Here is a 25,337-nt window from a genome sequence, read left to right on the forward strand (position 1 = left end):
CACTTCCCCTTCTCAACTCTCCGTTACCTTACCACCTGTAACTTCCAACCTTGCTTATATACAACCAGCAACCCCTTTCCCCTCCTGTCCATCAAGTACACCCAACAAGAAAAGGAAAACGCTAATATGTTGCTGAATAAATAACGCGAGAAAGAATTGCTCTCGCACATGCAAAAAAAAAACCAAACGCCCGCACAATGCCTTGTTACTTCGTGCTCCATATCTTCATGCGCAATAAACAACAGAATGTCCTCCATGCCAACACTCCCATCCCAACTATCAACACCGACCCAGAAGATGATCAACGCTAGGCTTCACAATTGGCAAGTATCCTTCAGTAAGCGGCACGTATAGCGCTTTCTTGAGTCCCAACTCCGTTCCTAAATAGTACAAGAGGCGGTTGACCCACTCACGTCTTGACCCAACGTCCATCTTCTTTGGTTCGGGAATGTCAAAGTCTGCCGGAAGGTGCACTGGACTGTCATATGGATGTGCCGGGTTGGAATCGAAAATGTGGTTCTTCTTCGCCATGTGGTCATATACTGGCGTGCTGTTTACCGGGCTGGTGCTTGCACTCGTCGCCTCCAGTTTTGGTACTATGGTGGCGAGCTCCGAGAATTGTGGTGCCAATGCATAGGCGTTCTTGAATTCTGAAGCTGGGTTTGATTGGAAAGATTCGCTGTTTGGCGACGTCTGGAACGCCGGAAAGTGGGTTGTTGGCGACGGTTGTCCGCTTCCTGGCCCGTTAACATCAGGAACCAGACCCGAGCTCAGAGCAGCGTCCATGATACCCAGTGGCCACAAACAAACATAACCTCTCATCCCAACAACGTCGTTGTATGACTTGAGGTGTATCGGGACTGTAAAGCTACCAAACAGGGCTGAGCAATTCTTGTCAATGACCTCAACCAAGTGGGTAGTAGTAATCGATTGTTGCATACGCAGACTCTTGGTGCTGAGTGAAACAGGAGAAGACTGCCCATTCGTACTTGTGGAACCGCTCTCTGCCATGGCAGGGTAAGGCAGGGCCGGCTCTGGGAATCGCAGCAACCAATTTAGCATCTCAAGAAGGTCACGCAGGAGAAATATCCGACTTGTTCGAAAAAAGCCCCAGATCCAGCATCTCTTCAGGCTTTGGTATGCATGAATCTCGGGCGGCGCACCTCGACTCGCTAGGAAGAGATTTCTCCATTTTTCATCATAAGCTGTCCGAGCCTCTGGTGTATTCGGTGCCATGTGGTAATCCCAGGCCGGCGTGAGGGGCGATTCCCAGGCTTGAAACGCGCCATCTAGTTCAACAGCGGTCTGGAAAATCTCTAGCATAGCTAAGCGACTAGTGGGCGGGCTCGCACTTTGCTTAATCTCATGCCACTTTGCATGCAACATGGCTTCCCTCCAGATTAGACGGATGACAAACACGTGAGAATTGCTGTAAAGACTGGGCAGGTACCCCTCCACCTTGATTACGTCTTTTTTAGGAATAGGCGGGCGTTTTGCTGACTGTAGGTTGCCGAGTAGCTATACGACAAAGTCAGCAATGCACAGAGGAAATATACGCCGCTATTACCATTTGTGCATAAGCTACTTCATACAATCTGGCTGAAATCGGGTCACTGTAATATTGCTCGACAGTTCGTAGCTGGAGCAACGCAGTAGCCCCATGATGGTGGGCAATAAACGTGCCTTTTCGCTGCACATTGGTGAGGTTCTGACAGAGTTAGGGCTCTGCCAACCAAAACAACATCCCTGCATACCTCATAAACCCCCATAAGATAAACCGAGCACAAGGCCTCATTCGTAGCCGATCGCTTCTTATCCGCAATCACCTTGGTTAGCATGGGAATGGCTTTAGCAACGCACTCCTCGCCTAATGCAGCGGCATGGGCATCCTTGTACCTATTCGCATAGTTAACATATGCAACAGCATCGACAGTAGTAGCTATCAACGAGTCCTCTGAGGCACCCTGGTACAGCACGGGAATAAAAGTCCACAAGGCGTCTGACGGCTCTTCCTTTGGCATGGTGGGCGAGTCCGGCAGGACAAAGTCGTAGACGAATCGCTCAAATGCCTTGCGGCGGAAATCCGGATTGGGTGCCGGCGTAATGGTCATTTTGCTTAGGTCAATGGTAGCCAGTGAGATGTTGGATGAATCCTGGGTAGCGTCATCGGTGGACCCGCTGGGCGAGTGCACACTCCCACTCGAGGAGCGTGTGTCGTCGAGCGTGGGCGGAGTGGATGCATCGCTTGGAGGCGTCTTGACATAGGCAGTCGTGTTGTTTTCTGCCGTGGTTGGACGCTGGTGGGATTTGGATCTCTTCCGCCATGATTCCTCGGCTCTCTGTGCTGCCGAAGCAGTCTGGTTCCGAAAGAGGATATCGGCTTGGTCGCGATACTTGCATTCGTGACTAGCCTTTGTGCATCGACTGCAAGCCGGCCTGGCCTCGTCGCACTACGGTGGCATTAGCCTGGCGGTTGGGGGTGCGATGTGGCCACGAGAAAGAGGGCAATTGAACGGCGTGCTCACCTTGACCTTACGGGCTCGACAAGCCTCGCAACCCTTGCTGGGCCTTCCGCGATAGGACATTGACGGGCGATGGGGCCTAGTGCAAGCAGATGATGTGGATGCGAATAAGAAAAAAACAGGACGGGAAGCTAATCGCACCCGGCCCAGTCTACACAACTATGGCTCTTTGCTTTACGCCTTTGGAAGTGGGCAATCACCAGAGGCGTGCGCGCCAGAAGGGGTGTAGCGCGTCCTCACGTGAGCGATCAGGCTGAAACCCAGTCGACGCCGTCTACAAGCATCGAGCGAAGCGCCTGGTGGCTGGCGGAAGAGCGTCCATGTAAGTGTTCTGGTCGAGATGGAATGTAAGTAGGAAGCAAGGGGGTTGGTGGGATGGTTCAGGCCCGGCGGCCGGGAAAACGGCCCTGCATGGTGTGGGTGTGCAAGTGTGTGTGTGTGTGTGTGTGTGTGTGTGTGTGTTCGATGTGCCGCAGTCCCCCGTCGTGCGTCACAGGCGCTCGGCCTCCGACCCTTGCTGAGTCAAACTCGGAGTGAGGCCTTGGCTTGGCTGCCCAACGGCTTTCCACTCTTCTCCGTACTGCAAGCTCCGCCATCCGGCATCTCGTCCACCTGCTGGCGTAAGCTCTTCTCATCCTTTGTCTCTGTCCGGCCTCGTACTTGCCCAGCTTCCTTCGCCGCCTTTGTGTCCGTCAGCTTCCGGCCAGTTTCCGACCAGGGATCCTCCCCCTCCCCCAGCCCACATACCCCGGATGTCGTCGTTTCAACCGCCAGATATCAGGGCCTCGAATCAGCTCACAGTGCAGGCCTGAGTCGGCCCTTTTCCAACGGTCGCCTAACTACAGTTACATATGCATATACCTACATACAGTGGCTTGGTGGCTCGACATATCTAGATTCACTGCATAGCATCATCGGTCGACTCTCTATGCACGGCAATGTAGCTAGATGGACAAGCAGCTGTACCATGACGTCGTCAGGGGTACTTTTTCTTTTCGTGTCGTCCCAGTTAATTTCACATCAGGACCCTGACCCGACAGAGTTAAATGTGAAAAAAGGCAATAGGGAAGAGGGGTAGAGAACAAAGGATCAGCACAATCCAGTTTCACGCTACCCACGTTTCGCCTCCCCATCACGCTTGACACTTGACGGGTTTCTGTCCAGCACCCTCTTGGGAATTGTACACTATGCATTCGCTGGGGATTACAGCTTCGCCAACACATGCCGCCCCCCATCGCCGCTGCCCAGCACAATCTCGTCACTACGCCAGTCCACATTGAAAGTGACCTGGTTCAGTGGGTTCTTGCGATGCGCCATGTTGAACAATTCCTCGTATACCTTACCGTCATACCTCCCAAGTGCACTGTTCAGAAGAAAGTCTGGTATGGACCATGCATCCACAAGCTTTACAGCGTCTGGCCGCAGCTCGGCCATCAAATCAAGTACCGTGTTTTGTAAAGTATATACCGACTCGGGTGAAACGGCAGCCGTCATAGTAAACGAGGACGCATACTGATCAAGTGTGTACAAGGCGTAGAGCCGGAAGCATGTTCGCAAAGCAGACTGGTTGGCTGGAGAAACAGAGCCAAGGCCATTGTAGAAGTTGGTGACGAGAATCTGCTCAGAATATGCACGACTGAGACTGTGGAGCTGTACCATCAGGCGTGTCCACGACTGCTTCTCCACCACACGAGCCTGATAGGCGCGGTACGACAGGTCTGCTGCCCGCCATTGAAAGACCCGGACTATAATCCCATCATCTATTAACCCCTCCTTTACTACTTCCTGAGGCATGTGATGATTGCGATTCTTGATATAGAATCTGAACAGCTCATCCGTTGGGTCTTTGGGTGGAGCATCAGGACGTTTGATGACATCGCTCATTTTCTTGATCAGATACGCGGCCACTTGTTGTGTAATCATCCAATTGTCTCCCTCGACTGTCGGCTTTGAGAGGTAGTCAGCATTGAGTCCTACAAGGCCGCTGCCACCGCCGTATCCATGGCCGCCCATCGCGCGTCGACACGTTTCAATGCCATCAGCAGCAAGCATGGTGCAGAGACTCTTCAGCCCCGAGCTTGCGCTGTGCAATTCCGCCAAGGGACCAAAGTCTCCAGCCTCTATCGTCTCCCGCGACCTTTGATACAGCGTATACATGTATTCACCCGTGTAGTGTAGTGCAAAAGTAGTTGCAAGCAGCGGCAGGATGCGAATCTGCACAGTCGGATAGTCGAGCACCTTCATCTCCTCGTCTGACGGATCAGTGGAATCACGGTCCTTGAATTGTCGCCTGATGGCACAGTACCGCACTGCGACAGTGACTGCCCGTGCAAGGACTAGTCTTGCCTGCATGATTATTTGTCCTCGAACAAACGTTAAGCTTCCGTACACAACAGCCGGATGTCCTCTCCGCACGAGTGCGCCCGTCTCATCTGACACCTCAGCATACCGGCTCAGCATAGCCGACTTGGGCACGCGAAAGTGGTCAAAGACCATGTAGCCATTGTCCATACTGGCGTAGCCGTATTTCGGGCCGATGTCACCCACCGCTATTCCGGGCAGAGGTTGATGCGTCTTCTCATCCCGGATCTGCAGGATAAATGTCTGCGGGCCGTGGGCGACGTAATCTGAGTCGAGACTCGTCAGTTTCGAAACTTTACTCACTTTGGGCGGGTTGCGTGATTTGGGCAAAACTAGTTGCGCCACTACGATCTACGGATGGCGCGCGTCAGTGATTGCCTCACTCTCAAAAGCGAATTTTGGTAGCGAAGGGGGAGGGGGGTTCTGGAACGTCGTACAACAAGGGCGAGAGGCACGTACGGCATGTGTGGCAGTCCTTCCCATTGACCCATTCCACCATTTGCTGGCAGTCAGACTTGGACTGTGTATCTCGAATTCCTTTTTTATTGGGTCCCACAGGGCCACGGTTTCCAGCCCTCTGACGTTGCTGCCGTGGCCAAGCTCGGTCTGCGCATAGCACCCAATTATATCGTAATTAACAATCTTGGGCATCCAGTAGTTTTGCTGTTCCTCGGAGCCTTGCTCGCCAACTGTCGTGACTGGGTAACACGGGACATGTCAGTCTAGCCCAAGCGCCTCAGTTACACAAGGTCCGCATAATATGTATCTCAGCTTGGAATAATCACTAGACTCACCGAACATAGTCATGTGCAAGAAATACGGGCTCGGCTCGTCGACAAGATACTCCGCCATCTTACAGTCCTCGTGATCCCAGCCGTGTTGCCTCTTCAGCCTTTGGATGGCCTTTGCCCGCGCGAGACCCAGGTGGTACCGGTCAGGCCGCGATAGATTGAGTTGCTGGTCTTTTTGGAAGAGCTTCTCCTTGCTCAAGATGGCGAGGATCTTTTGCTGCTGCTCAAGAAAGCCATCACGGCCGAGGAGGTGGTGTGCAAGTTGGTCAACATCGATGCGCGAGCCGTCGCGCTCAGCCTGGAGCGTTGCTGTACCGTCGTACAAGGGCTTGAGATTGTTGGTGAAGTCTGCCATGGCTGCCATTTGATGGCCCGTTTGCTATCCAGATCTTACAACCAAGCCAGTCGCCAGCCGTCTCGTAGGGCGAGCTGGGCGTATTCCCTTTGAAGTCCGCTATCTCTTTCGCAAACAGTGTGATACAGCCAGCATTCTTCAGAGAACTACCGGTTGACGTTGTCCGGTGCTAATACGAGAAGGTGACAGGCATTACTACCTCGGTTCGCTTCCAGCCATCGAGACAACAGAGTCGGGCGGGGGTCTCATCGTGGATGCGAACAACGGTGGGGGTCCCGCCTCTTAGGCATGTGGAGCCGGCGATGCGGGGCTACGTACATGCTATCCCAATGCAGGCAGCGTCGACTGGAACGTCCTTACCAGTGGACGATCTGAACGACTTCAATCATTGGGGGGATACAAAGAGAGAAAAAAGCAAACAAGATTGAATTGATTACAGTTGTAAATGGTATGCCAAAGCAAGCAAACAAACATGCACTTTTTAAGTCCCCAAGATACTTAACCCCAAAACAAGCTAATTGTACAGGATATCAGATGTCCAATCCCAACCGTGTGACCCAGAGAATAAAACCAATTCTCTTGAAAAGAAAAACAACGCCAGATGCTCCTTGAGTTGCAATTCCCCAAAAATGCATCATCAACAGCCCGGTTGCACTAGGTGCAAACCACAACTTCTCTTTGTCTGGTAGAAGAAAGGGGTGGTCAAATACGAACCCCCCCTTCCAGTCTACTCAAGCACAGCATCCGCCCAGCTGCGCAACCCTCCCTCTTCGTCAAGCACGCGCGTCATGTCCTCCTTGGCAAGTCGTACCAAAATCTCAAATGGCGCCTCTGTACCATTAACCAGCTGCCTGCGTCTAGGCAAGAAGATGATTCCACCATCACTCGGCGCATACGTGCGCCTGATAAACTCGGGCCGACCGGCAAGTGACTGCTTACCTTGATCAGTACCCGGGATGCCCCAGCTGAGGTCTGCGCCAAAGTTTAACCAGCTCGAAATGTACATGTCCGATCCAAATGCCGAACCTAGTGAAATCTCGGTATCGGTGATCTGCGCGATCGACTTAAAGAATTTGAGATGGCGTGACACCCACGTGTCGTCGACGCCTTGGATGGCGGTTTGAATTTCTTTAATGACGCGGATGAGGGTGGGGAGTGTTATGCTGGATCATTCAAAGTCAGCGAAAAAAAATGTCTTTTCTTTTTTTCTTCTCTCTCTCTTTCTTTCTTGAATACAGAGGAACAAACTTTTTTTGGGGGGGCGGAGGCATTTAGGTGTTGGGCTCACAAAGTGTAACGTAAAAAAGCAGAAGTGAAACAGGCCAATCGCAGGGGGGATAGAGAGGCAGAAGAAGAAGAGCAAACTCACCGGTCTTCGATCAACAGATCTGAAACGTTGAGAGTGGCTTTTGAAAATAGGGCCATGTTACCCGTGTAATCCGCGGGGACGCATGGGTTCTGGCGTTTGCGTAGATCGGTGGCAATGCCGAGGTTCGTCTCTTGCAAGCCGTGCTGCAGCAGTCGGTCTCCCCTGGCTCGCGTGACGTGCGTCCACACCAGCGCAGCGATGACATTGCACATTGTTGGCGTGCTTTCTGGTGGGAAGTGAGGCCGCAGCATATCCTGGTACCTGCGTATGCGGGAGATTGGGATTACAAAAAGACGTTGAGTGCAGGCGGTGTCGGCGGGTAATGTCCTGCGATACGTGGGTGGTCCATCGCAGTAGCAGTCTGCTGCAGCAGCAGCGCCACCTGTTTGCTGCGGGTTAACGTGCCAATCAACAGCTTGCCGTAGTCGCGATTGCCTGTCAGCAACGCTGATTGTATCTGTCAATTGTCAGATGTGATTGGGAAAGAGTTTGGATCCAAGGGGGAAAAAGTACCAAAGATTTTGCTGTCACTTATCAAGTGTTGGCGCGGCAGATTGGACACGTTTGTCGAAAAGGTTTCCCAGAAAAGATTGATGCCGGAAAAGTCGGATACGGTGTGGTGCATGTAGGTGGAAAGGACCAATCCGCCAGGAATGAAGAATGCTTGACATCGCATCGCGGGCGCGTCACTCTTTTCAAAATCGACCTTGCCTTCGCCGTCTTTGGGAATACCGGGATAGTTTGCAAGATCTTCGGGGACAAACATGGAACCTTTGAAAGCACTTGGTGGCATGCCGTCTCGCTTGAGTTGCTCGTATGTGTAGGGAAAGTCACGCTCATGGTAAGGGATTTGCTTTGATCGGAATATGCAATTCAGCTCTTCGTCAGACACTTCAATTGGATATTCCAGAGCAAGCCTCCCCGTGGCAGCGTCGGGCAGAGAGAGGAGACCAGCAAGGAAAGGAAACTTTTTGAGCGAGAGGCGAATACCATTCCCAAGCGCATGTATGGCAGCTTCGGCATTGTTCTGGTCGGGAAACTGGCGTTACAATCAGCACCTACTACTACTGCGAGGATGACGACGGTCGTGTCTCGTTCGTCCACCTTGTTCTGGGCCAACATACGGGAAATATACACAGCGTTTGTATATACACGCGCACAATGTTCTGATCCAGACATGAGAGATGGAATGCCTTTGTTCGACGGGCCAGATTGTCCGGCTTGGTAATCATATTAAGTAGGCGGGGGGCAGAGCTCGCGACAGAGCCCAGCAACCTGCTCCTGCTGATCAATAGTGGTAGGTCTAGGGACATGGCTGAGGCGTTTCCCGAAATTAGTTATATATACCAGAGACGCAGAAGAGTCATAGACGCTCTGGAGTAGGTGAACAAACACACGACATTTGAAGCACGCGAGGCCAATTTTACCCCTTCACCGCAAGGCCCCATGGAGCTGCGCCTGATGTGACGGGGGGCGGCATCGGTCCACGCTCCCACGGACCGAGTGAGCTATGGCCGCATGCGGAAACATCTGTGCGGCTACGCCATGCCCACTGCCCGCTTCCCCGCCGGCCTGCCCTATCGACGACTCGCTTCCACACCCTCGACCGCGCCAAACGTGTCTCGCGCCGCCTTCCCCGGCCGCTTTTGCAAGACTGCGCCCAAGGCACCGCCAAACCACCAAACCACCAAACATCGCGGACCCGGATGACATGCAGCCGCCGCCCGGGCGTTCGCAGAGGGGCCAAGCCCGCTGAGTACGCCCGCCGCCCGAGAGGACAATGCCAATGAGGGGGGGGGGGTGTTCAGCCATATTGCTTTTTCTTCCTTCAGCTTCATCGTTCAGGTCCAGGTGCAGGGCCTGGCATGGATGCAGTTCGAAAAAAAATATGATCATCGTTCCTTGCTGACGCCCTCGCTCGCACTCGCATCCCGGCCAGCGAAGCCCCAGGGCAGGCCGCGCATGGGTCCTACCCTTTTTTCTTTGCCTCGTCTTTGTCGCTTGCAGAGCAGCCGCCATCCCAGCGTCGCCCAATCCTGCTGTCGCGGCACCGTCTTTTTTGGTCCTGCGTGGCGCATTGAATTGAGATAGCGGCCTGGCTTGCTTTGCGCTCTAAGCAGCTACTACGATGTGTGCGGCCAAGGCAAACGGCATGCTGCCGCCCAGGGCAAAATGCTCGATCTTCGGTACTATGACAGTCTAAAGCGCCGTAATACGTCCCTCTTTTTAGGTCGGTGTACGCCCCAAGCAACGGAAATCTGGAGCCCACCCTGCTAGGCGTACGGGTGGTCGTGCGCGCGCACCACTCACGCACCCCTGGTGACACAAGGTGCAACGTATTGGCGCCCTGCCCTGTGTCATAGGACCCCCCATCACGATCCTCCAAATAGCATCTTTTGCAAAGCGGTGTGAGCTATCATTGCAAAAATATTCCACAGGCTCAGCAACAACAATACGTCATCTGATCGGTAAGTCTTTGGGGGAGACACGTTGCGCGTGGTCCGTCCCAATGTGGGTCAAAGACCAGCATGTGATGCCAGCAAACATTTTTTTGCTGGTACAGGTACCAAACAATCCAAGAAACCCCCCTGGTCTAAAAGGCGACATTATCAACAAGGCGAAAAGTAGGTGTGGCTATAGTCATTGTGGCTGACAAGACGACCATGACTGACCCACGCCTCGTGCCACGACAGCAACCTGTAGGTAAGCGAAACGTCTTATGCACGATGCGCGAACGAACCACCAAAATAACTGAGCAATCGGCTGAATTATAGGCGGCTGCGAGTCCAAGCACATACGTAACGTCGCCAAAGTAACCGAATACGCCTGGTGATCCGTTCGGTTGGCGGGTGCGAGCGGTGGCACCACAGTCCGTCACACAGCCAAACGACGGTATGGAAAAACAGGGAAAAATAAGCCCGGAGATTGATTCAACAAGGCAATCCGCGCGACCTGTAGATTCAATGACTGTGGACACAGCTGAGACACTGAAGCGTGGGGCACGCACGATAGACTTTTTGTTGACCGGAAGCTCATGACAAGATGCTATACGGCTGTGCCGGGACGCGTCTTTGTTGGAAAGTTTTTCATTATCATTGGGCCCGCCCCCCCAATCATGTGTAAGAGGCAGAGGGCCATGGACTGCTTGCTGCCTTTTGAAGTGTCAGCTTCGGGCATCAAAGGAAGTCGCAAGCACCGCCACTCGATTACTACATACTCGTCCGTATATATGTAGTATACATGCTGGGTCCTAGGATGCGTGACCTAGCAGGAAGGGCATTCTGTATCGTGATATCATGACGGGCTAGTTTGTTGGGAAGTGGACATTCGAGGGGTAGTGTGGTCGCCGTCCTGGCAGTGGTCTCGGAGTCTGTTTTGCGTAAGGATGGCTCGGCAGGGGCCCAGTCAAGATGAGGGGTTCCAAAAGGGCATGGGCATGGGCATGACCAGACTCGTCGTTGTGCGAGTCAAAGGCAGTGTCGCCTAGAAGACGTTTGACATGCACTAGTTACGGGTACTGAGCGCCCTTGCCGGGCTGCTAGCGCCCGAAGCGACTGGCTGCGGGGATGGCCACGGGAGAGTCTTCCCCGCGATCTTGTGCCACGATCGACTAGTAAGACACCCTGCACCCAAATGCCATGACTCCCCACAAGTACAAGCGACTCGACTTCCCCACGTCTCTTGGCTAGCGCTCGACACAGCAGCCCTGCCCTACTATCCTGGACACACGTGCCGGCGACGCACGTCGGGAAGCGCATTCGAGCTACTTGTCGAGTCTTGGTCTGAGTAAGACGGCAACGGCAGTGGCACTCACTAACAAAGCTACCATGGCAGACCGAACTAGTGTCGTGCCTAGACATGTTGGCCACAACGTGCTTCCGAACACTGTACGAACTCACCACGCTCTACCCATCTATCCAGGCCGACTGCAACTGCTTACTGACGTCTGCACAGCCTCTGTTCAGTCGACTTGTTCGGTTTGCCAACCAAACTCCTGCACGCATAGCCATCGAAGATGTTCATGCCGGGTTGCACAAGACCCATATTCATCTGCTGTCAGATGTCTTGGCCTTGCGAAACACCCTTCTCAATACAATCGATGACGCAACCCGCAAAGCGCTAGAGAAGAGAGAAGACGTGTACATGGCCATCGTTGCGCCAGGCGGTTACGAATACACCGTGGCAATGCTGGCGGTACTAGCGCTTGGGGCGGCCGCAGTGCCAATGACGCCCGCCGTGCCTGTAAGTGAGGCGGCATACTTTATCCAAAAGTCAAGATCAGTGCTTGTTCTTGCGAGTTCGGAGAACATAGACAAATGCCGTCTTCTGGGACGGCGCATCTGTTTTACGAGCAACTCACAGTTTCGGGTTGTCGAAATAGGACCGTTCGTCTCATCCCCCACTCTTAGCGCCGAGGAGGTAATCATTTCATCGGATCGGGCCTTGGAGGAGAACGCTCCAGCTGTGGTAATCTTCACAAGTGGCACCACGGGACCACCCAAGGGTGCAGTGATGCGGAGATCGTATGTCTTTGATTGTGCGCTATCCATCGCTGACCACTATCGCTTGACTGAGGACGACGTCATACTCCACCTCCTTCCAGTACATCATGCCACAGGGGTCGGCATTAACTTTTTTCCGTTTCTCGTATCTGGAAGTCGTATCGAGTTCCGTAGCGGAGGCTTCGATGAGGCCTGGACGTGGAAGCGTTGGAAGGAGGGGGCAGCCCACCCCCCAAGGCGACTTACGTTCTTTTCGGCCGTTCCAACCATCTGGATGCGGCTTAGACGATTCTATCAAACTCACCTGCGTAAGCTACCTGCACATGAACTAGCTCCATATGTTGCTGGCGCACGGCAATTCCGCGCCTGTTTATGTGGAACGTCGGCGTTACCTCAGCCGCTGAACGACTTTTGGTCAGACCTCTTGCAGCAGAACATCCTGCAAAGATATGGGGCAACTGAATTTGGTGCTATCTTGAAGATGCGCCTTGGAGATAAAGACACGCCCAAAGGTTCTGTCGGTGAACTTGTAAGCGGTGTAGATGTGAAGCTGTCCGAGGGAAATGAAGGAGAGATACTCGTCAAGAGCCCGGTATGTCACTTGGAATTTGCTGGAACATGGCTCTCATCAAACACAGCATATGTTTATGAAATATCTAAATGATCCGGAAGGCACAAACACCGCCCATGATGAAGATGGGTACTTCCGAACCGGTGATCTTGCACGAAGGGAAGGGAAGTATTATTTCATCCTCGGTCGAGCGTCCCTGGACATCATCAAGTCGGGAGGGTACAAAATATCAGCTCTTGATGTTGAAAGAGAGTTGTTGGGCTTGCCATACGTCGCCGAAGCCATGGTTGTCGGCGTTGCAGATGATGAGTTCGGGCAACGTGTGGCAGCCCTACTCTCGTTACAAGAGGAAGATGTAGCAACAGATTTTCCAGACAAGCGGCTCAACTCAAGCGACACACTAACTATTCATAAACTACGGCGGGATCTCCGTGGAAGACTTGCCGGGTACAAGCTGCCGACACTCTTGCGAATTGCAAACGGTGAGTTGCCAAAGACTGTCACGGGAAAAGTTCAAAAGAAGACCCTTGGTCCGGAGTTCTTCCCAAAAACATGGTACAGCTGCCCAGGCATACAGAAATGGGTGTCAGATACCGGAAGACAGTTAGCGAAGTTGTGACTAATCAGGACCTCATGGTGACAAACCGAACGTCTTCATCACGGTAAATCAAGGTTGCGCCAATGATGCCATGGCAAGCGTATAATGGCCTGATTCTCAGCAGCACAGCATGGACTGAATACCGGTGAGTGAGTTAAATCGATGTGCATTTTTTAGGCTGAAGTTAAAGTAGTATTATGTGTGCGCAAGCGATTCCTCGGTTCGGCAACCAGGGACTGCGTTGTCGCATATGGCTGTCAGCTTGGTTGGCACCCCACCCCCACACATCTCCGTAAAACAATTGTTTCCAGGCAGAGCCGCACATCCCCGACGGGGATGATTCTTGGCAGCTGAAATAATACCTATAAACACCGTATACGTTGTGAAATTGGTCTTGGCGTTTTGCTTCGCATTCGATGTAACTCTGACCGGCACATGAAGGGGCAGTTGGGACAAACTTTCGTCCCTGGACCCCGACAACATATGACATAATCCAAAGTCTAGATTCGGCTATCGGATCGAAGAAACCTCGTGGTTCACCTATGGACGTGCGACTCTGTAACCAGCGGCATAGTCAGCTTGTCTGTATCTCACCGGAAGATACCCAGTGCAGCGGCTCAGTCGTTTGATCTTGACTACTTCTGCTGAAATGGCGGGGTCTTAAAAGCCCATATCTCGCCCCACAAAAGAAGCACGTGAATATTTCACTTTTGCCAGGAATCACTGGCCTTGTTTACTTCTTATGTGCTATGGCAATTGGCATGCCAATTTCACATCACTAGAAATTTGTAAGAGACCCAGATGTCTGGTAACGAATGCCGGATGTTTTTGTGCAGCCAAGGCGAGAACGTCCCGAAACATTCTGGGTCGTAGTAGCGGAACCCTTACTAAGCGAGTAGTCTAGACTTCCGAAGCTACTCGCGTAGCCTTTCCCTAGTTCGAAGGGAAGAAACGTTTGGACTTCTCTACGTACAACAATTGGTAGATCTTGGTACTACCGCAAGAGATGCAAAGATGATTTGTAGAAAGCGGGGTCACTGGGTGAGCGAATCTTGGGAAAGACAGCTAACACAATAAGTTTCGGTATCGAATGATGGATATATTCAAGAGAATAAAGATCAAAAAGCATTACATTCTCATAGACATATGCCACCAAGGCATTGTTTAGTGTCAAAGAGGGTCCAGGAATTGGGAGTGTCTGTTTATCCAATCAGTATCCGTGTTCGCTAAACTATAGCAGAGGATGAGTTGCAACTAATTTTCGGAAAACTGCAATCACTGAGCATGGATATGCTTGACAAAATGGGCCTACTGAATGGAAAAAGGAAAGACGTCGATGATAGAAGAATTGGCGTCTGCCCAAAACGAGCACCTCGGCAAATCTCGGCGATCGGGACCCTTTCGGATTTAAAAACAGGCGGCGATTAATTCCGCTACAGAACATCGTCATCATTGTCCCAAGGGCACCAAGTGCGGAAAGTTCCCGGGATTCCAAAATGGTTTGTAAGTACTTCATACAATCCGTAGCGTCATTTACCCATCCGTTTCTTTAGGTCTTGTATAATGAAGAGTAATGATTTAAGATAGGAAAAGGCGATACGGGTAGAGAATAACTATTCTTGTTGCACTGCAGCAGTGTTATGAAGCCCTGAAGTTGCTCATTCTCTTCTGGGTTATCGGTTTTGGTAGGGTGGCGGCCTGCGTGGAGTCCCGGGAGTTTTGTCCACCGGGCACATAGCATTGCCGGAAGGCGAATCTACGCAATGTATCTCTCAAGCCTGATGATTGGCTCTCAGTACGGCGAGACGGCCAGATTCAGGTTTGTATTCTTGCCCATGCTCTATGGGGACGGGCAGGGCAGATTACCCCACTCAATGCCTGGAAGATTTAAGAACTGGGTACCCCACTACCATCCCTCAAGACTCCTCAATCACGACATCAGCTCGTTTAATCCTTTTAAAAACACCTCAATCTAAGAATCAAAATGTCTTGCGACAACTGCAAGCGCGGCTTCAAGTGGAACGGCCAAACCGTTGGCAAGGAAACTAAGCTCAACAATGTCAATGCCTACGTCACTGGCGACAACAAAGACGCCGCTATTCTTATCATAACTGACGTTTTCGGCTGGACGCTTCCGAACGTCCGCTTAGTCGCGGACCACTACGCGCAAGAAGCCAATGCGACCGTCTACGTACCCGACCTGTAAGAACCCCATCGCAACCCACACATGTGTGCGTCACCACCAAATCTAACCACATGGTTTTGCGACAGTTTTCACGGCGAAGTCGTAGACCCTGACGCGCTGTCGGACCCAGAAAAGCAAAAGAACTTCGACATCGGGGCCTTCCTAGGTCGCCACAGCAAGCAGGCCCGCTGGCCCGAGATCAAAGAGCACGCGCAAACCCTCAAATCGCAGTACAAAAAGGTCGCGGCCATTGGCTTCTGCTACGGCGGCTGGGCTGCCTTCAAGCTTGCTGCCGACCCCTCGCTCATCGACGCCATCTCCACCGCGCACCCGTCACTGCTCGAGAAGTCGGAGATTGAGGGTGTAAAGGTTCCCGTGCAGGTTCTTAGTCCCGAAAACGACTTCGCGTACACGGACGAGTTGAAGCAGGCTACGTTTGATATCCTGCCCAAGACTGGTGTCCAGTGGGAGTACATTTATTTCCCGGGCTTGACCCATGGCTTTGCGGTGCGAGGTAACCCCAATGATGCTGCGCAGAAGGCGGGATTGGAGCGGGCGAAGAGGAGTGCGGTTAACTTTTTCAATGAATTTTTGCACTAGAGAGGGGGAGTGGTTGTATAATTGCCGGTACAAAGTAATTTACATATGGAAATTACTCCTGTCTTTGATTGTGTTGTGATGAGATACTTGGGGCGTTTTTGACCAGGAACAATATGTTTTGCGCTGCTTGCAAGGCATTGCTATGGATTAGGTATGAACCGTACCTTTTTATAGCAAATGTAAGTCCCTTCCACTAGTACTGCACAATCATTTTGCATAGATGTCGAGACACGTATTGCTAAACCCTAATCCTACCCTACCCTAACCCTATCGCACGCTTAGTTGCTTACCCTGTAGCGCTATCCGAATTTGTGTGAAGCCCTGTAGTGGTAGTAGGTATGATGGAGATGAGCCTAAAGACGGCGAAGAGCTTTGTATGCACGCTGTCGTCTGTCGCAACTGAACTGGTGGTGGTATAGCGCGCTCGTACTCGCTGTCCGTGTAGAGTAGCTACAACTAGTTAAGTACAAGCTCTGGTTTCTATAGAACAAGACTAGTTTGCTACTAGCCGCTCTGTATAGTGGTGCGCGTAAAGGTAAGACGCCGGATCTCGGTAAGAGTCGCTAGAAAGTCTGCTTTGTTAATATCTTTTAAGTTAGTGCGAGACGCCTACTCTAAGTAGCGGCCGTGGTACTACTTAAGTGGTTGAAAGCAGCCAACGTTAAGCGGTTGGAGAAGGTGCGTAGTGTGCGGTGGCAGCGCAAAGAGCTGTATATACTGCTGCTCAGCGTATTAAATAAACTCTCTAGTTAAGTATGAGCTGTATCTGTCTACTAATAGTAATCGCTACGCGCTAGTAGACCGCTGCTTTATTCGGTGATTAAAGTGCTTTAACTAGGCGAGCGTAAGCTGATCGTTGCTATAGCTACTCTCTAAGATTGTAATAAGGTAGTTATTAGGTAGATTAACTACCTACTGCTCTATAATCGTTGCCGCCTTAATAATAACTATTAGCTTAATTGTAAAGCTAGTGGAACAGACGCATTTAATAAGGGTAATAAGCTCGCGATTATTGGCGTTGGCAATAAAGACTTGCCAGCCGCCAGCACTGTATATATACTGGCTGCTTGCAACGCTAATCCGACAACTAGTCTCATCTATATTATACATGTCGTTAGGTTGTACGCCAAGTTGCTCTATAGTAGCTTGAAGCTGCTCGAACCAATGGCGTAACGCGTTAGGCTGTTGCGCCAGCATACGCTGTACTTCCATCGGCTTACTCCTAACGCGCCTAGTTATAACCTAGTGGCGTTGGTGATTTGTGTGGTCCTATGTACGACTCTTGAAGTGACGCGTAGGCTTGTTGCGCGATTATGCGGTGATGTATACTGAAGCCGATACTAGCATTGGCTGCGTTAATGTAGCGCTTAAGAGCAAGATCTTGGGCGTCATTTAGCCGGTAATTGGTTGGCTTTTTATCGCTACGCGTAGGCGCGTTCTTATAGGCGCGGAGGAGACGTTTATAGTGTGGTGTAGTATCACGTGACTAGATCGTAGTATATATTGCGATATTCTTTCGTAAGTAGATAGGCACCTTCTTCAATCAATCCCTTCACAGCGATTACTTTTCAGCTTGATTCTATCTACTCGATTGCGGGTCGCCCCTCTGATCTTTTGAGCTCGATCACGTATCGTGCCACAATAGCCTAAGTTGTGGGTTTTTGCATAAGAGCTGATGTTTGGCTTCTGGTGACTATGAAGCTTTGCCGCGTGCTCTTTGTATAACGCCACCTCTTTTCTATACTTTAAAGCTGAAGAATTACTCTTTGGCATATTACGAAACTTTCTGCGAAAATAGATTCTGATTATCTAATATTGCGGTAGAGTTGGTATTATGTTGTATCTAAGTGATGCCCTTGGGGTACAGCCAATTTTTTGAAATTTTCCATATGGAACCGTTGGGGCCGAGTAAGGCTTAGTGCCAGCAATCTCCACGAACCTCGTCTATACCGTTAATAGTAACATCATATGTAGTCTCGCAATTTTCCTCCCATTCATCTCCGTCGATTCCTCTGCCAAACTTAGGGTCTACGCACTTTATAATGTTAGTATCTCTTAATAACAAGAAAAACTAAGTTTAAGTAACTTACAGAGTAACCGTCTATAGAAGCGTTAGTGTTTAAGATCAAGAAGAGTGTAAGGATAGGGGTCTTACCAAAATTAGTGTGAGGTTTGCCACTGTTTGCCCAAAGCTGACAGGCATTGCCGCTAAGGGTCGTATCATATTTTCCATTGATTGTACAACCACAGTTGTGGTGTTCATCTGCAGTTACACTAAAATTTGTTAATAAAGGTTAATAATACCTAGACGATATTATAGGGTAGAGGCATCTTACCTGCCTATAAGCGAAAGGAACGCGGCAATAAGGGTCGATGAACGCATTGTTTTCGATAGTGAGGTATTCTTGTAAGTGTATTTACTTAAAGGTCTTAGAACTCTGTAGATAGCTTGGATCTGAGAAAGATGCAGCGTCTTTATAGCACTCCTGTCTGTCTGTAATAGGGGTATTTTTTCCAACTTGGTTACATCCTCTAAATCACTAGGTCTTACATACAGTGGGTTTATTCATAATTGTAGTGTTCTACTCAAAGGTATTAGGCCGAATACGATGCCTGGGTTATTTTCTTTAAAGGCTCACTTTCCGTATCTGAAATGTGTTGTTGTGAGAGCTAAAAAACGAACGTTAGCTAACTCTCAAGTTAGTAGCTAGATAAGCTAGAGCGCAGTACTAATAAGCTGAGTGAGCTCTAGTATCTGTCGCGACAGTTGTACTATTAAATAATATGCATTATCGTTGGAATAGCCAGTTCGTAATATGTGCACATAATTATCTAGAGTGCGTACTAACAAAGATCAAGTCAAGTTCTCAAGAGATATCATAGAAACAAGTCCTATTTGCAAGCTACTGCTGCGATGACAATACCCGCGTCGACCCAAGCCAAAGATAATCTGGTATCATAATATATGTACAAAACGAATAATCATCGTGCGTGCCTATTACCAGCACACACACATACAAACCCCCCTCCCCTCTTACTCAATCCCTGCTAACCAAACGAGCAAGCCTAGACCTCGTCTCCCAGCCCCAAGCAGCCACACTGCGCTTCGCCATGGCAGCAACGCTCTTTGCATAATCGCTAGTACCATGAGCAGGATCCGCATCCTTTGGCTTACAAGTCGACGCAGCAAGCTTACCCTTGACGGGCAGAAAATGATACTTCTCTTTAGTCGTCGCAACCATGCTTTCGGCCGCCTCGGCCGTCCAGCCATTGATGAAGTCGCCATGCGAGCAAAACGCATTACCGCAGGCCAGCTTCACAGGCGCCGTGCCAGACCAGCCATTCGGCAGCGCCTTGCGCAGATCATAGCGGATCGAGAAGCGCAGCTGGGGCATCGACTTCATGCCTTTGGGGCACCAATTCGGCGTGCCGTTGGCGCGGTCTTTGTACCCCGTCTCCAGCGTCTCTGTATTGACGCACTGCGGGAAGTACAGCAGCTGCTGCAAGTGCGTAGAGCAGGATTTGCTGGGGAACCCGTTTGCGTCTGCGGCAACGGGGTCGTCGCCTTCGCAGAACCACTCTGATTTGGCGTTGGGATCCATGCCGGCTTTGTCCTTTGCTTCGGCTTTTCCAGCAACCATTTGCACGTTTTGCGGGATGGCGATTTCGGCGGGTGTCTCGCCGAGGTTGTAGTAGGCGCTGAAGCGCGAGACGGGGACGGGAAGGTAGGATTTGCCATTGTCGGGGGTGTAGAGCACGGTTGGGACCCAGTAGACACTGAGGTCGTCGGCGACTTCTGCGTTGGTGCAGCCTTTTTGGAGCTCCGCGCTGGTTTTAGTGGTGGCGGTTACGGCGTCGGAGCCGTAGAAGGAGTGTAGGTGGGATTTGTCGAAGGAGCCAGGGAAGACGATGGGGTCGATGTTTTTTTGCATAAAGGGTGAGGGAACGTTGACTTGGGTGTAAGCACTTGCATAGTGGGCAAGCAGGCTCGTGGTGAGGACGGTGTAAAGAGACATGCCTGTGTCTAAAGGAATGAATGTAATGGCACAGCCTTTGAAGGAAAAGAAAGAGGAATGGAAAGAAAGTTTTTGTTCGGAAAACGAATGAAGCGTGATGAAAGGAAAACAAGCACATCGACTATGGCGCGCCCCTTTGTGCTACTTATGCCTGAGGCTGCGACAAACATGTCGTCCTGCACACGGGAACATCCCTCCTTACTTTGTTTGTTGAGTTTCCCAGGCCCCAGGCGTCACAACTCGCCGTTGTTCTCTTTTCCCAACGCAGAGTGTTCGCCGTGAATGCCCAAGGCAAATGTGGACCTCAAGGAGCAGAGCATGAACGACGGGAGATGGCACTGGGGCGCTAGTATGCACGCGATGGAGGCTATTGGCTGCATGTACCTGCCAAACACTAGCGCCCGCCTCGTTTCCGCCCTTGGTACCTGGTTTCGAAACACGGGCTAAGCTTTGCGTCCATCGTTTCGTCCGGAATCTTACCGCTCGTCAGACATTGGAAACTGTTGCCGCGTTGACGGCGGTTGAGCTAGTGGGCTTGCGGACATAAGTACCGACAGGGACGTGCTGAATAGCGACACACCAATTACCTAAAAGGTGAGCCACATTAATAAAGAGAAGCCTCCAGGGAGGTCATTCGAGCCGCTTGCGGTTCAGTAGTTATTGTGGCACTGTTCAGGCCGCAGATTCGTCTCGAGCACCAGACAGATTCGAAGTGCTTTCAAATGCCAAGGTATTGGAGGATTTGGGCACCTCAGCCACGAAATCACAATCACATAAAAACAATTGTTCAAAGGCGCATTGACCTCCAGGTCGTCAGATCCCGCGTATGTTTTATGCAGGAGTTTCTTTACCACTAGCATATTTTAAAGCGCCACATACATCGTGCTCGTGTGCAACTGCCATTTTGACCTATAGGTAAGTAAATCCTGTAGTGGGGCCTTCTGAGGAACTGCCCTACTTCAAGATCCGATGTAAGGAACGAGAGGTGTTTTAGTAAGACCGCGTTCAACGGTATGTTGCAAGGGGACGTGAATACTCAATGTAATGGAATAGGTAGCAATACGTACTAATGCTGAAGGATGCACAAGTTTCTTAAAAGTGCAAATCGAAAGACGATAATGGTACCCAGAAGACTTTTTTCATCGATGGTATCTGATGTGCATGAATGCTCGTGATATATTTAGAAGAACCAAACCGAGCTACGATTACTGCACCTTCTGGTGAATGTTATTGTACATATTTTTACAAGAGATCTTGGGCTCTGACATCCAAAATACCATGCATTAATCAACCCATAGAGTAGATTACTTATCAGCCGCATCCAAAGGCTTATTCTGGCCATATTCCAACGTCTTCTCTCTCTTCTTCGCATCCGACTCATTCGGATCATGCTTCATGTGGTCCTGGCTCTCAGTCGTCTCCTCCGACGCTCCTGCTCGATCATTTTCTGGATGGCTAACTGGATTCTGTATCGATGCGTGGTCGCCATCATTCTTGTCCGTCTGTCCAATCGAGGCGCTGTGGTTGATGGACTGGCTCTCAGCGTTGCTCGCCTGGGGGTTGGATACATTGGACGATTGGCCAGGTACGGCGCTGCTGGCATATGTGCGGGATACAATCGGTGGCAAAGCTTGGGTTGAGATGTTAGAAAGTATTCCGGTAATGAGATCCTGGAGATACATACCCTGACCTCGCTGTTGAAGGGCACGACTGGCGATGGGCGCTGAGCGCGAGAAGCTTTTCAAGATTCCTGACATTATGGTTTGATTTGTATGAGTTCTCTGGAAAATAGGACTTTTTTTTCTGGATACTCGAAGTTCTTAAAGTATAGGTGCACGTCGGGCCCGAGTCTGACGTGCTGGTGATGTTCCAAGAACGTCATCATTAAGCCGCACAACCGAAAACGAGACACTACGAATAATCTAGACTGCGTATCTTAGAGCAGCTGGCCTGGTGGTTGAAACAATGCTAATCCCTTTATTTGAAAAGCAGGGCAAACTATACCATGTTCATGTATTAAGCAACCAAGGCTCTTAGTGCATCGTCAACTTCGGAAGGCTAACCTATGGCACATGTCGAATCCTTATTTAGAACCCCCGCCTAGCTTTATTTATCGTTTAGAATCTAATCTTTTTTCAATCTATCTAGTTTCAAGGTCTCTCCCTATGTGGCGAGATATATAGTATAGCAAGATAAGTAGGAGATTTGTTAAGTTTGAGTAGCGAAAATTTCGCTAATACTACTTGTTATAGGGTAGGTTATATACCTACCCTATTATAGCCTAGTTGAAGGACGGGTACTATAAGTAGACAACAAGCCTCCGATACTTTACATAGACCTAAGCAATATAATAATCTTTAGCTCCTAACAGTATCCTAAAAGGCCTAGCCTATAACAATTGTATTACTTCTCTTATCTTAAAACCTAACCCTATAACGGGGCCTACTTAAAGCTATAGCGGACGTAGAGATGGTTAACCTAGGGGCAATGCTAGAAGAACTTCGACGCCTCTAATAACAGATTAAAGCCTAGAGGGCTATAATGTAATAAATAGAGGAAGATAATAGAAGGTTATAAGACACCTAGCCTAGGCCTAGCCTAGAGATAAACACCCCTCTACATACGCCTATAATAATAAACGCCTAACGTAAACCGCTCTCTATAGGGGAACCCTTTAACGGCTATAAGCCTACGTTCTAAGCCTAGCTAGTTATAATTAAGTATAAACTTATAGTTAACTAGGAATTTATTAGAGGCCTAAGGGAATAGTTCGCCTTTATCTAGATAAATCTAGGCCCCTAGGCTTAAAACTAAATAATAGCGTACTATAAAAAGGGTAAGATAAACAGCGAATTTAGCCTAAATACCTTTTTTACCTACTTTAATTTCTACTATAAGGACGAATATAGCTAGAAAAAAGCTTAAGTGCGCCTTAAGAGGCTTTGCTAAAGAAAAGATAAGTTATTTATAGACTTTTTTTTAAAGTTTATATAAGCTCTAATAAAAAGTAGAGAGGATAAGTAGGGCTAGCTATTAAAAATCTTAAAGCTTTGCGGGGCTCTTAACTAGTAAATACGCAATATTACTCTAAATAGAGGCGTAACCTACTTAAAGTAAGATAAGGCGGTCACCGCCTTCTATAAAATCGTAGTTAATATTAAGACAGCCTTATTTAAACGCTAATAGACCCCTACTTAGGCCTTAGTTAAGAATAAGGATAGTAATATCTAAATAACTTTAGTAAATAGGTTAAACTTAGGTAGAGATAGAGGCGAACTAGCTTATAGCTAAAAAGGTAGACGCCTAGCTAAGGCTAAGAGCACCTTTATCTCTAAGAAAATCTTTTATTAACGCTACTAGGATAGTGTGTATATATATTATAGATAAGAGGGGCACTTTATAAGAAATTACTTAAACGTAGTAAATATTTAGGTAGTAGCTATAGATACTACTAATAAGACTAACGTAGAAAGTTACTTAAGAAACTAGTAGCCTCTACTTAGGCTAGTAGATAGGGGCTAGTAGAGATAGTAATAGTAAAGAGTAAAATATAAGTAGTAAGTAAACAGCTAGTACTAAAGAATATAGATAGACTTTTATTTCTTATCTTAATACTTTTTAATAAAACGGTGTTTATAACTATAATAGTAAACTTAGAATACTAAAGCTTTTATATAGTATAAGAATAAGTGTTAGAATATTGCTACTTAGGTAGCGGAAGTTGCTGCTTGTTCTACTAGTAGCTCAGAGGTAGAGGTCTCTGCCTTCTACTTGTCTAGTAATAGACTTAGAGGCAGCTTATCGAAGGTTCTAGTAAAGAGAGATAAATAAGAGATAAAAAGATATTGCTAGGGGAGAGAGAATAGTTAAATTGCCTTCCTAAGGTAGTCTGTAGGATTCGCTCTACTCTTCTCTACTTTCTATCTACTAGCTCTTCTACTACTTATATATTCGTTGTCTTAGATTCTAGAAGAGTCTTCTTAGTAGTAGCTTGCGTAATCTATGGCGTAATAGATAGATATTACTAGATAATAGCATAATAGCTTCTAGTAATAGATTAATTGACGTGTCTTGGTTGAAGGTTGAGTACTTGGTTCTATCGGAGATCAGCTGGTGAGCTTATATCTCCAACAATAAGTAGCGAGAAGAGCTAGACTTAATATAATAAAAATCTAGCTACGTAGCTTAAATAAGACTATAGAGGTACGTCCTAGCTTAAAGATAACCTAACTTATAATATTTAACTATAACCTTAATAAATAGACTATACGTACTATAGCATATATTATACTTAACTTAGAATATAAAGTTATTCTAGGGAGACTATAGATAGACTAAGAAAGAGTAATTCTAAATATAGAAAAGAGACTACTAACTATTAAAAAAGTAAGAGGTTTAATAATTTAAGAATATAAATAGAGGTAAGGCGCTACTAACCTAATTAACCTTAAAGAGATAAAAATAAAGAAGCTAACTACTAGTAACGCTAGCTAGCACGATAAAAGAGGGGAAGAAGTAATAACTAACTTACTAATAATTAACTAAGTACTAGTAGACTAGATTTAAGCTAAGAAAGGCTAGAAAATACTATAAAACAAGCCTAAACTTAAGCTATTAAGAGAACTTAAAGAATTTAGAGACCTATTTAACTTTAGTAAGGCTAAAAAACTTTCTCTATATTAAGGTATACTTAACTACTATATTAGGCTAATAAAAGATAAAGATAGACACACTCTAAACCTACTATAAGGCCCCCTATATAGTATACTATAGGAATATCTACTAGAAATTAAGTAATAAATTATAGAACTAATAGATAAAGGCTAGATTTAAGTAAGCTCCTTCTTAGTAAAAGCCCCTATTCTACTAGTAAAAAAGATAAATAAGAAATAGTAGTTTTATATAGATTATCGCAGTCTAAATAAAATTACCTAAGTAGACTACTATTCTCTTCTACTAATTAAGAAAACGCTATAGAGACTTATAAAGGCTAAGTAGTTTATAAAGGTAGATATTTATTTAGCCTTCTATAGAATTTAGATTATACTAAAAGATAAACTACTTACTATATTTTATACTTAGTTTAGACTCTTTAAGTAAATAATCTACTTATTTAAGCTAGTAGGTATACTTACTACTTTTTAAAGATATATTAATAATATACTTAGTAATATACTAGAGATTTTTATTATAGTATACTTAAATAATATATTAATCTATACTTATAAGTTAAGATAAAACTACTTTAAAAAGGTAAAAGAAGTACTTTATAGTCTCTAAAAGGCTAGTCTATTCTTAGACTTAAAAAAGAGCGTATTTATAATAAAGATAATTTACTACCTTAGATATATTATCTAAGTAAGCTATTTTATCTACTTTAACTCTAAGAAAATATAGGCTATTTAGGAATAGAACTCCTTAAAGAATATAAGAGAAGTCTAAGGCTTTATTAGATTTATAAATTTCT

The 25,337-nt window shown here is 48.1% G+C and overlaps 6 protein-coding genes across 6 annotated transcripts; 2 read left to right on the forward strand and 4 right to left on the reverse strand.

Annotated features, from left to right (window-relative positions):
- Nucleotides 1-176: 176 nt before the first annotated feature.
- PSV08DRAFT_407921 (acyl-oxidase) lies at nucleotides 177-8,817 on the reverse strand. Its single transcript, XM_066093790.1, has 12 exons — nucleotides 8,523-8,817; nucleotides 7,912-8,437; nucleotides 7,399-7,855; nucleotides 6,791-7,192; nucleotides 6,744-6,748; nucleotides 5,678-6,031; nucleotides 5,343-5,581; nucleotides 3,744-5,234; nucleotides 1,755-2,450; nucleotides 1,568-1,708; nucleotides 414-1,518; nucleotides 177-380 (listed from the first exon to the last, which is right to left on the reverse strand). Exons 1-12 carry the CDS (start codon nucleotides 8,709-8,711, stop codon nucleotides 280-282), a joined length of 5,706 nt encoding a protein of 1,901 aa, XP_065949579.1. The 5' UTR covers nucleotides 8,712-8,817; the 3' UTR covers nucleotides 177-279.
- A 2,408-nt stretch (nucleotides 8,818-11,225) lies between these two features.
- Nucleotides 11,226-13,451, forward strand: PSV08DRAFT_196952 (uncharacterized protein; the record flags this gene model as incomplete). The annotated part of the gene is made up of 5 exons (XM_014219419.2): nucleotides 11,226-11,285; nucleotides 11,353-11,640; nucleotides 11,761-12,492; nucleotides 12,539-13,214; nucleotides 13,263-13,451. The coding sequence occupies 4 exons, from the start codon at nucleotides 11,226-11,228 to the stop codon at nucleotides 13,088-13,090; spliced, it is 1,632 nt and encodes a 543-aa protein (XP_014074894.1). The 3' UTR covers nucleotides 13,091-13,214; nucleotides 13,263-13,451.
- Nucleotides 13,452-14,997: 1,546 nt separating this feature from the next.
- Nucleotides 14,998-15,915, forward strand: PSV08DRAFT_217690 (Alpha/Beta hydrolase protein). Its single transcript, XM_014219418.1, has 2 exons — nucleotides 14,998-15,271; nucleotides 15,341-15,915. Exons 1-2 carry the CDS (start codon nucleotides 15,054-15,056, stop codon nucleotides 15,852-15,854), a joined length of 732 nt encoding a protein of 243 aa, XP_014074893.1. The 5' UTR covers nucleotides 14,998-15,053; the 3' UTR covers nucleotides 15,855-15,915.
- A 1,854-nt stretch (nucleotides 15,916-17,769) lies between these two features.
- Nucleotides 17,770-18,237, reverse strand: PSV08DRAFT_348536 (uncharacterized protein; the record flags this gene model as incomplete). Its single annotated transcript, XM_066092814.1, has 4 exons — nucleotides 17,770-17,889; nucleotides 17,945-17,955; nucleotides 18,010-18,128; nucleotides 18,191-18,237. The coding sequence occupies 4 exons, from the start codon at nucleotides 18,235-18,237 to the stop codon at nucleotides 17,770-17,772; spliced, it is 297 nt and encodes a 98-aa protein (XP_065949580.1).
- Nucleotides 18,238-18,732: 495 nt separating this feature from the next.
- On the reverse strand, nucleotides 18,733-19,900 carry PSV08DRAFT_274924 (uncharacterized protein). Its single transcript, XM_014219415.1, has one exon. It carries the CDS (start codon nucleotides 19,784-19,786, stop codon nucleotides 18,893-18,895), a length of 894 nt encoding a protein of 297 aa, XP_014074890.1. The 5' UTR covers nucleotides 19,787-19,900; the 3' UTR covers nucleotides 18,733-18,892.
- A 1,274-nt stretch (nucleotides 19,901-21,174) lies between these two features.
- PSV08DRAFT_359897 (uncharacterized protein) lies at nucleotides 21,175-21,640 on the reverse strand (the record flags this gene model as incomplete). Its single annotated transcript, XM_014219414.1, has 2 exons — nucleotides 21,555-21,640; nucleotides 21,175-21,500 (listed from the first exon to the last, which is right to left on the reverse strand). The coding sequence occupies exons 1-2, from the start codon at nucleotides 21,625-21,627 to the stop codon at nucleotides 21,175-21,177; spliced, it is 399 nt and encodes a 132-aa protein (XP_014074889.1). The 5' UTR covers nucleotides 21,628-21,640.
- Between the last annotated feature and the right edge of the window lie 3,697 nt (nucleotides 21,641-25,337).

This window comes from Bipolaris maydis (genome assembly GCF_028858645.1).
Source record: "Bipolaris maydis strain C4 unplaced genomic scaffold PSV08scaffold_3, whole genome shotgun sequence".
NCBI classification, from domain to species: domain Eukaryota; kingdom Fungi; phylum Ascomycota; class Dothideomycetes; order Pleosporales; family Pleosporaceae; genus Bipolaris; species Bipolaris maydis.

Coding starts and splice junctions, on each gene's coding strand:
- PSV08DRAFT_217690 (XM_014219418.1), top strand. CDS start 15,054: ATGTCTTGCGACAACTGCAAGCGCGGCTTCAAGTGGAACGGCCAAACC. Junction 15,272..15,340: donor ACCGTCTACGTACCCGACCT/GTAAGAACCCCA, acceptor GTTTTGCGACAG/TTTTCACGGCGAAGTCGTAG.
- PSV08DRAFT_407921 (XM_066093790.1), bottom strand. CDS start 8,711: ATGTCCCTAGACCTACCACTATTGATCAGCAGGAGCAGGTTGCTGGGC. Junction 7,193..7,398: donor GATCTGTTGATCGAAGACCG/GTGAGTTTGCTC, acceptor TGAATGATCCAG/CATAACACTCCCCACCCTCA. Junction 381..413: donor GATGGACGTTGGGTCAAGAC/GTGAGTGGGTCA, acceptor TGTACTATTTAG/GAACGGAGTTGGGACTCAAG.
- PSV08DRAFT_274924 (XM_014219415.1), bottom strand. CDS start 19,786: ATGCAAAAAAACATCGACCCCATCGTCTTCCCTGGCTCCTTCGACAAA.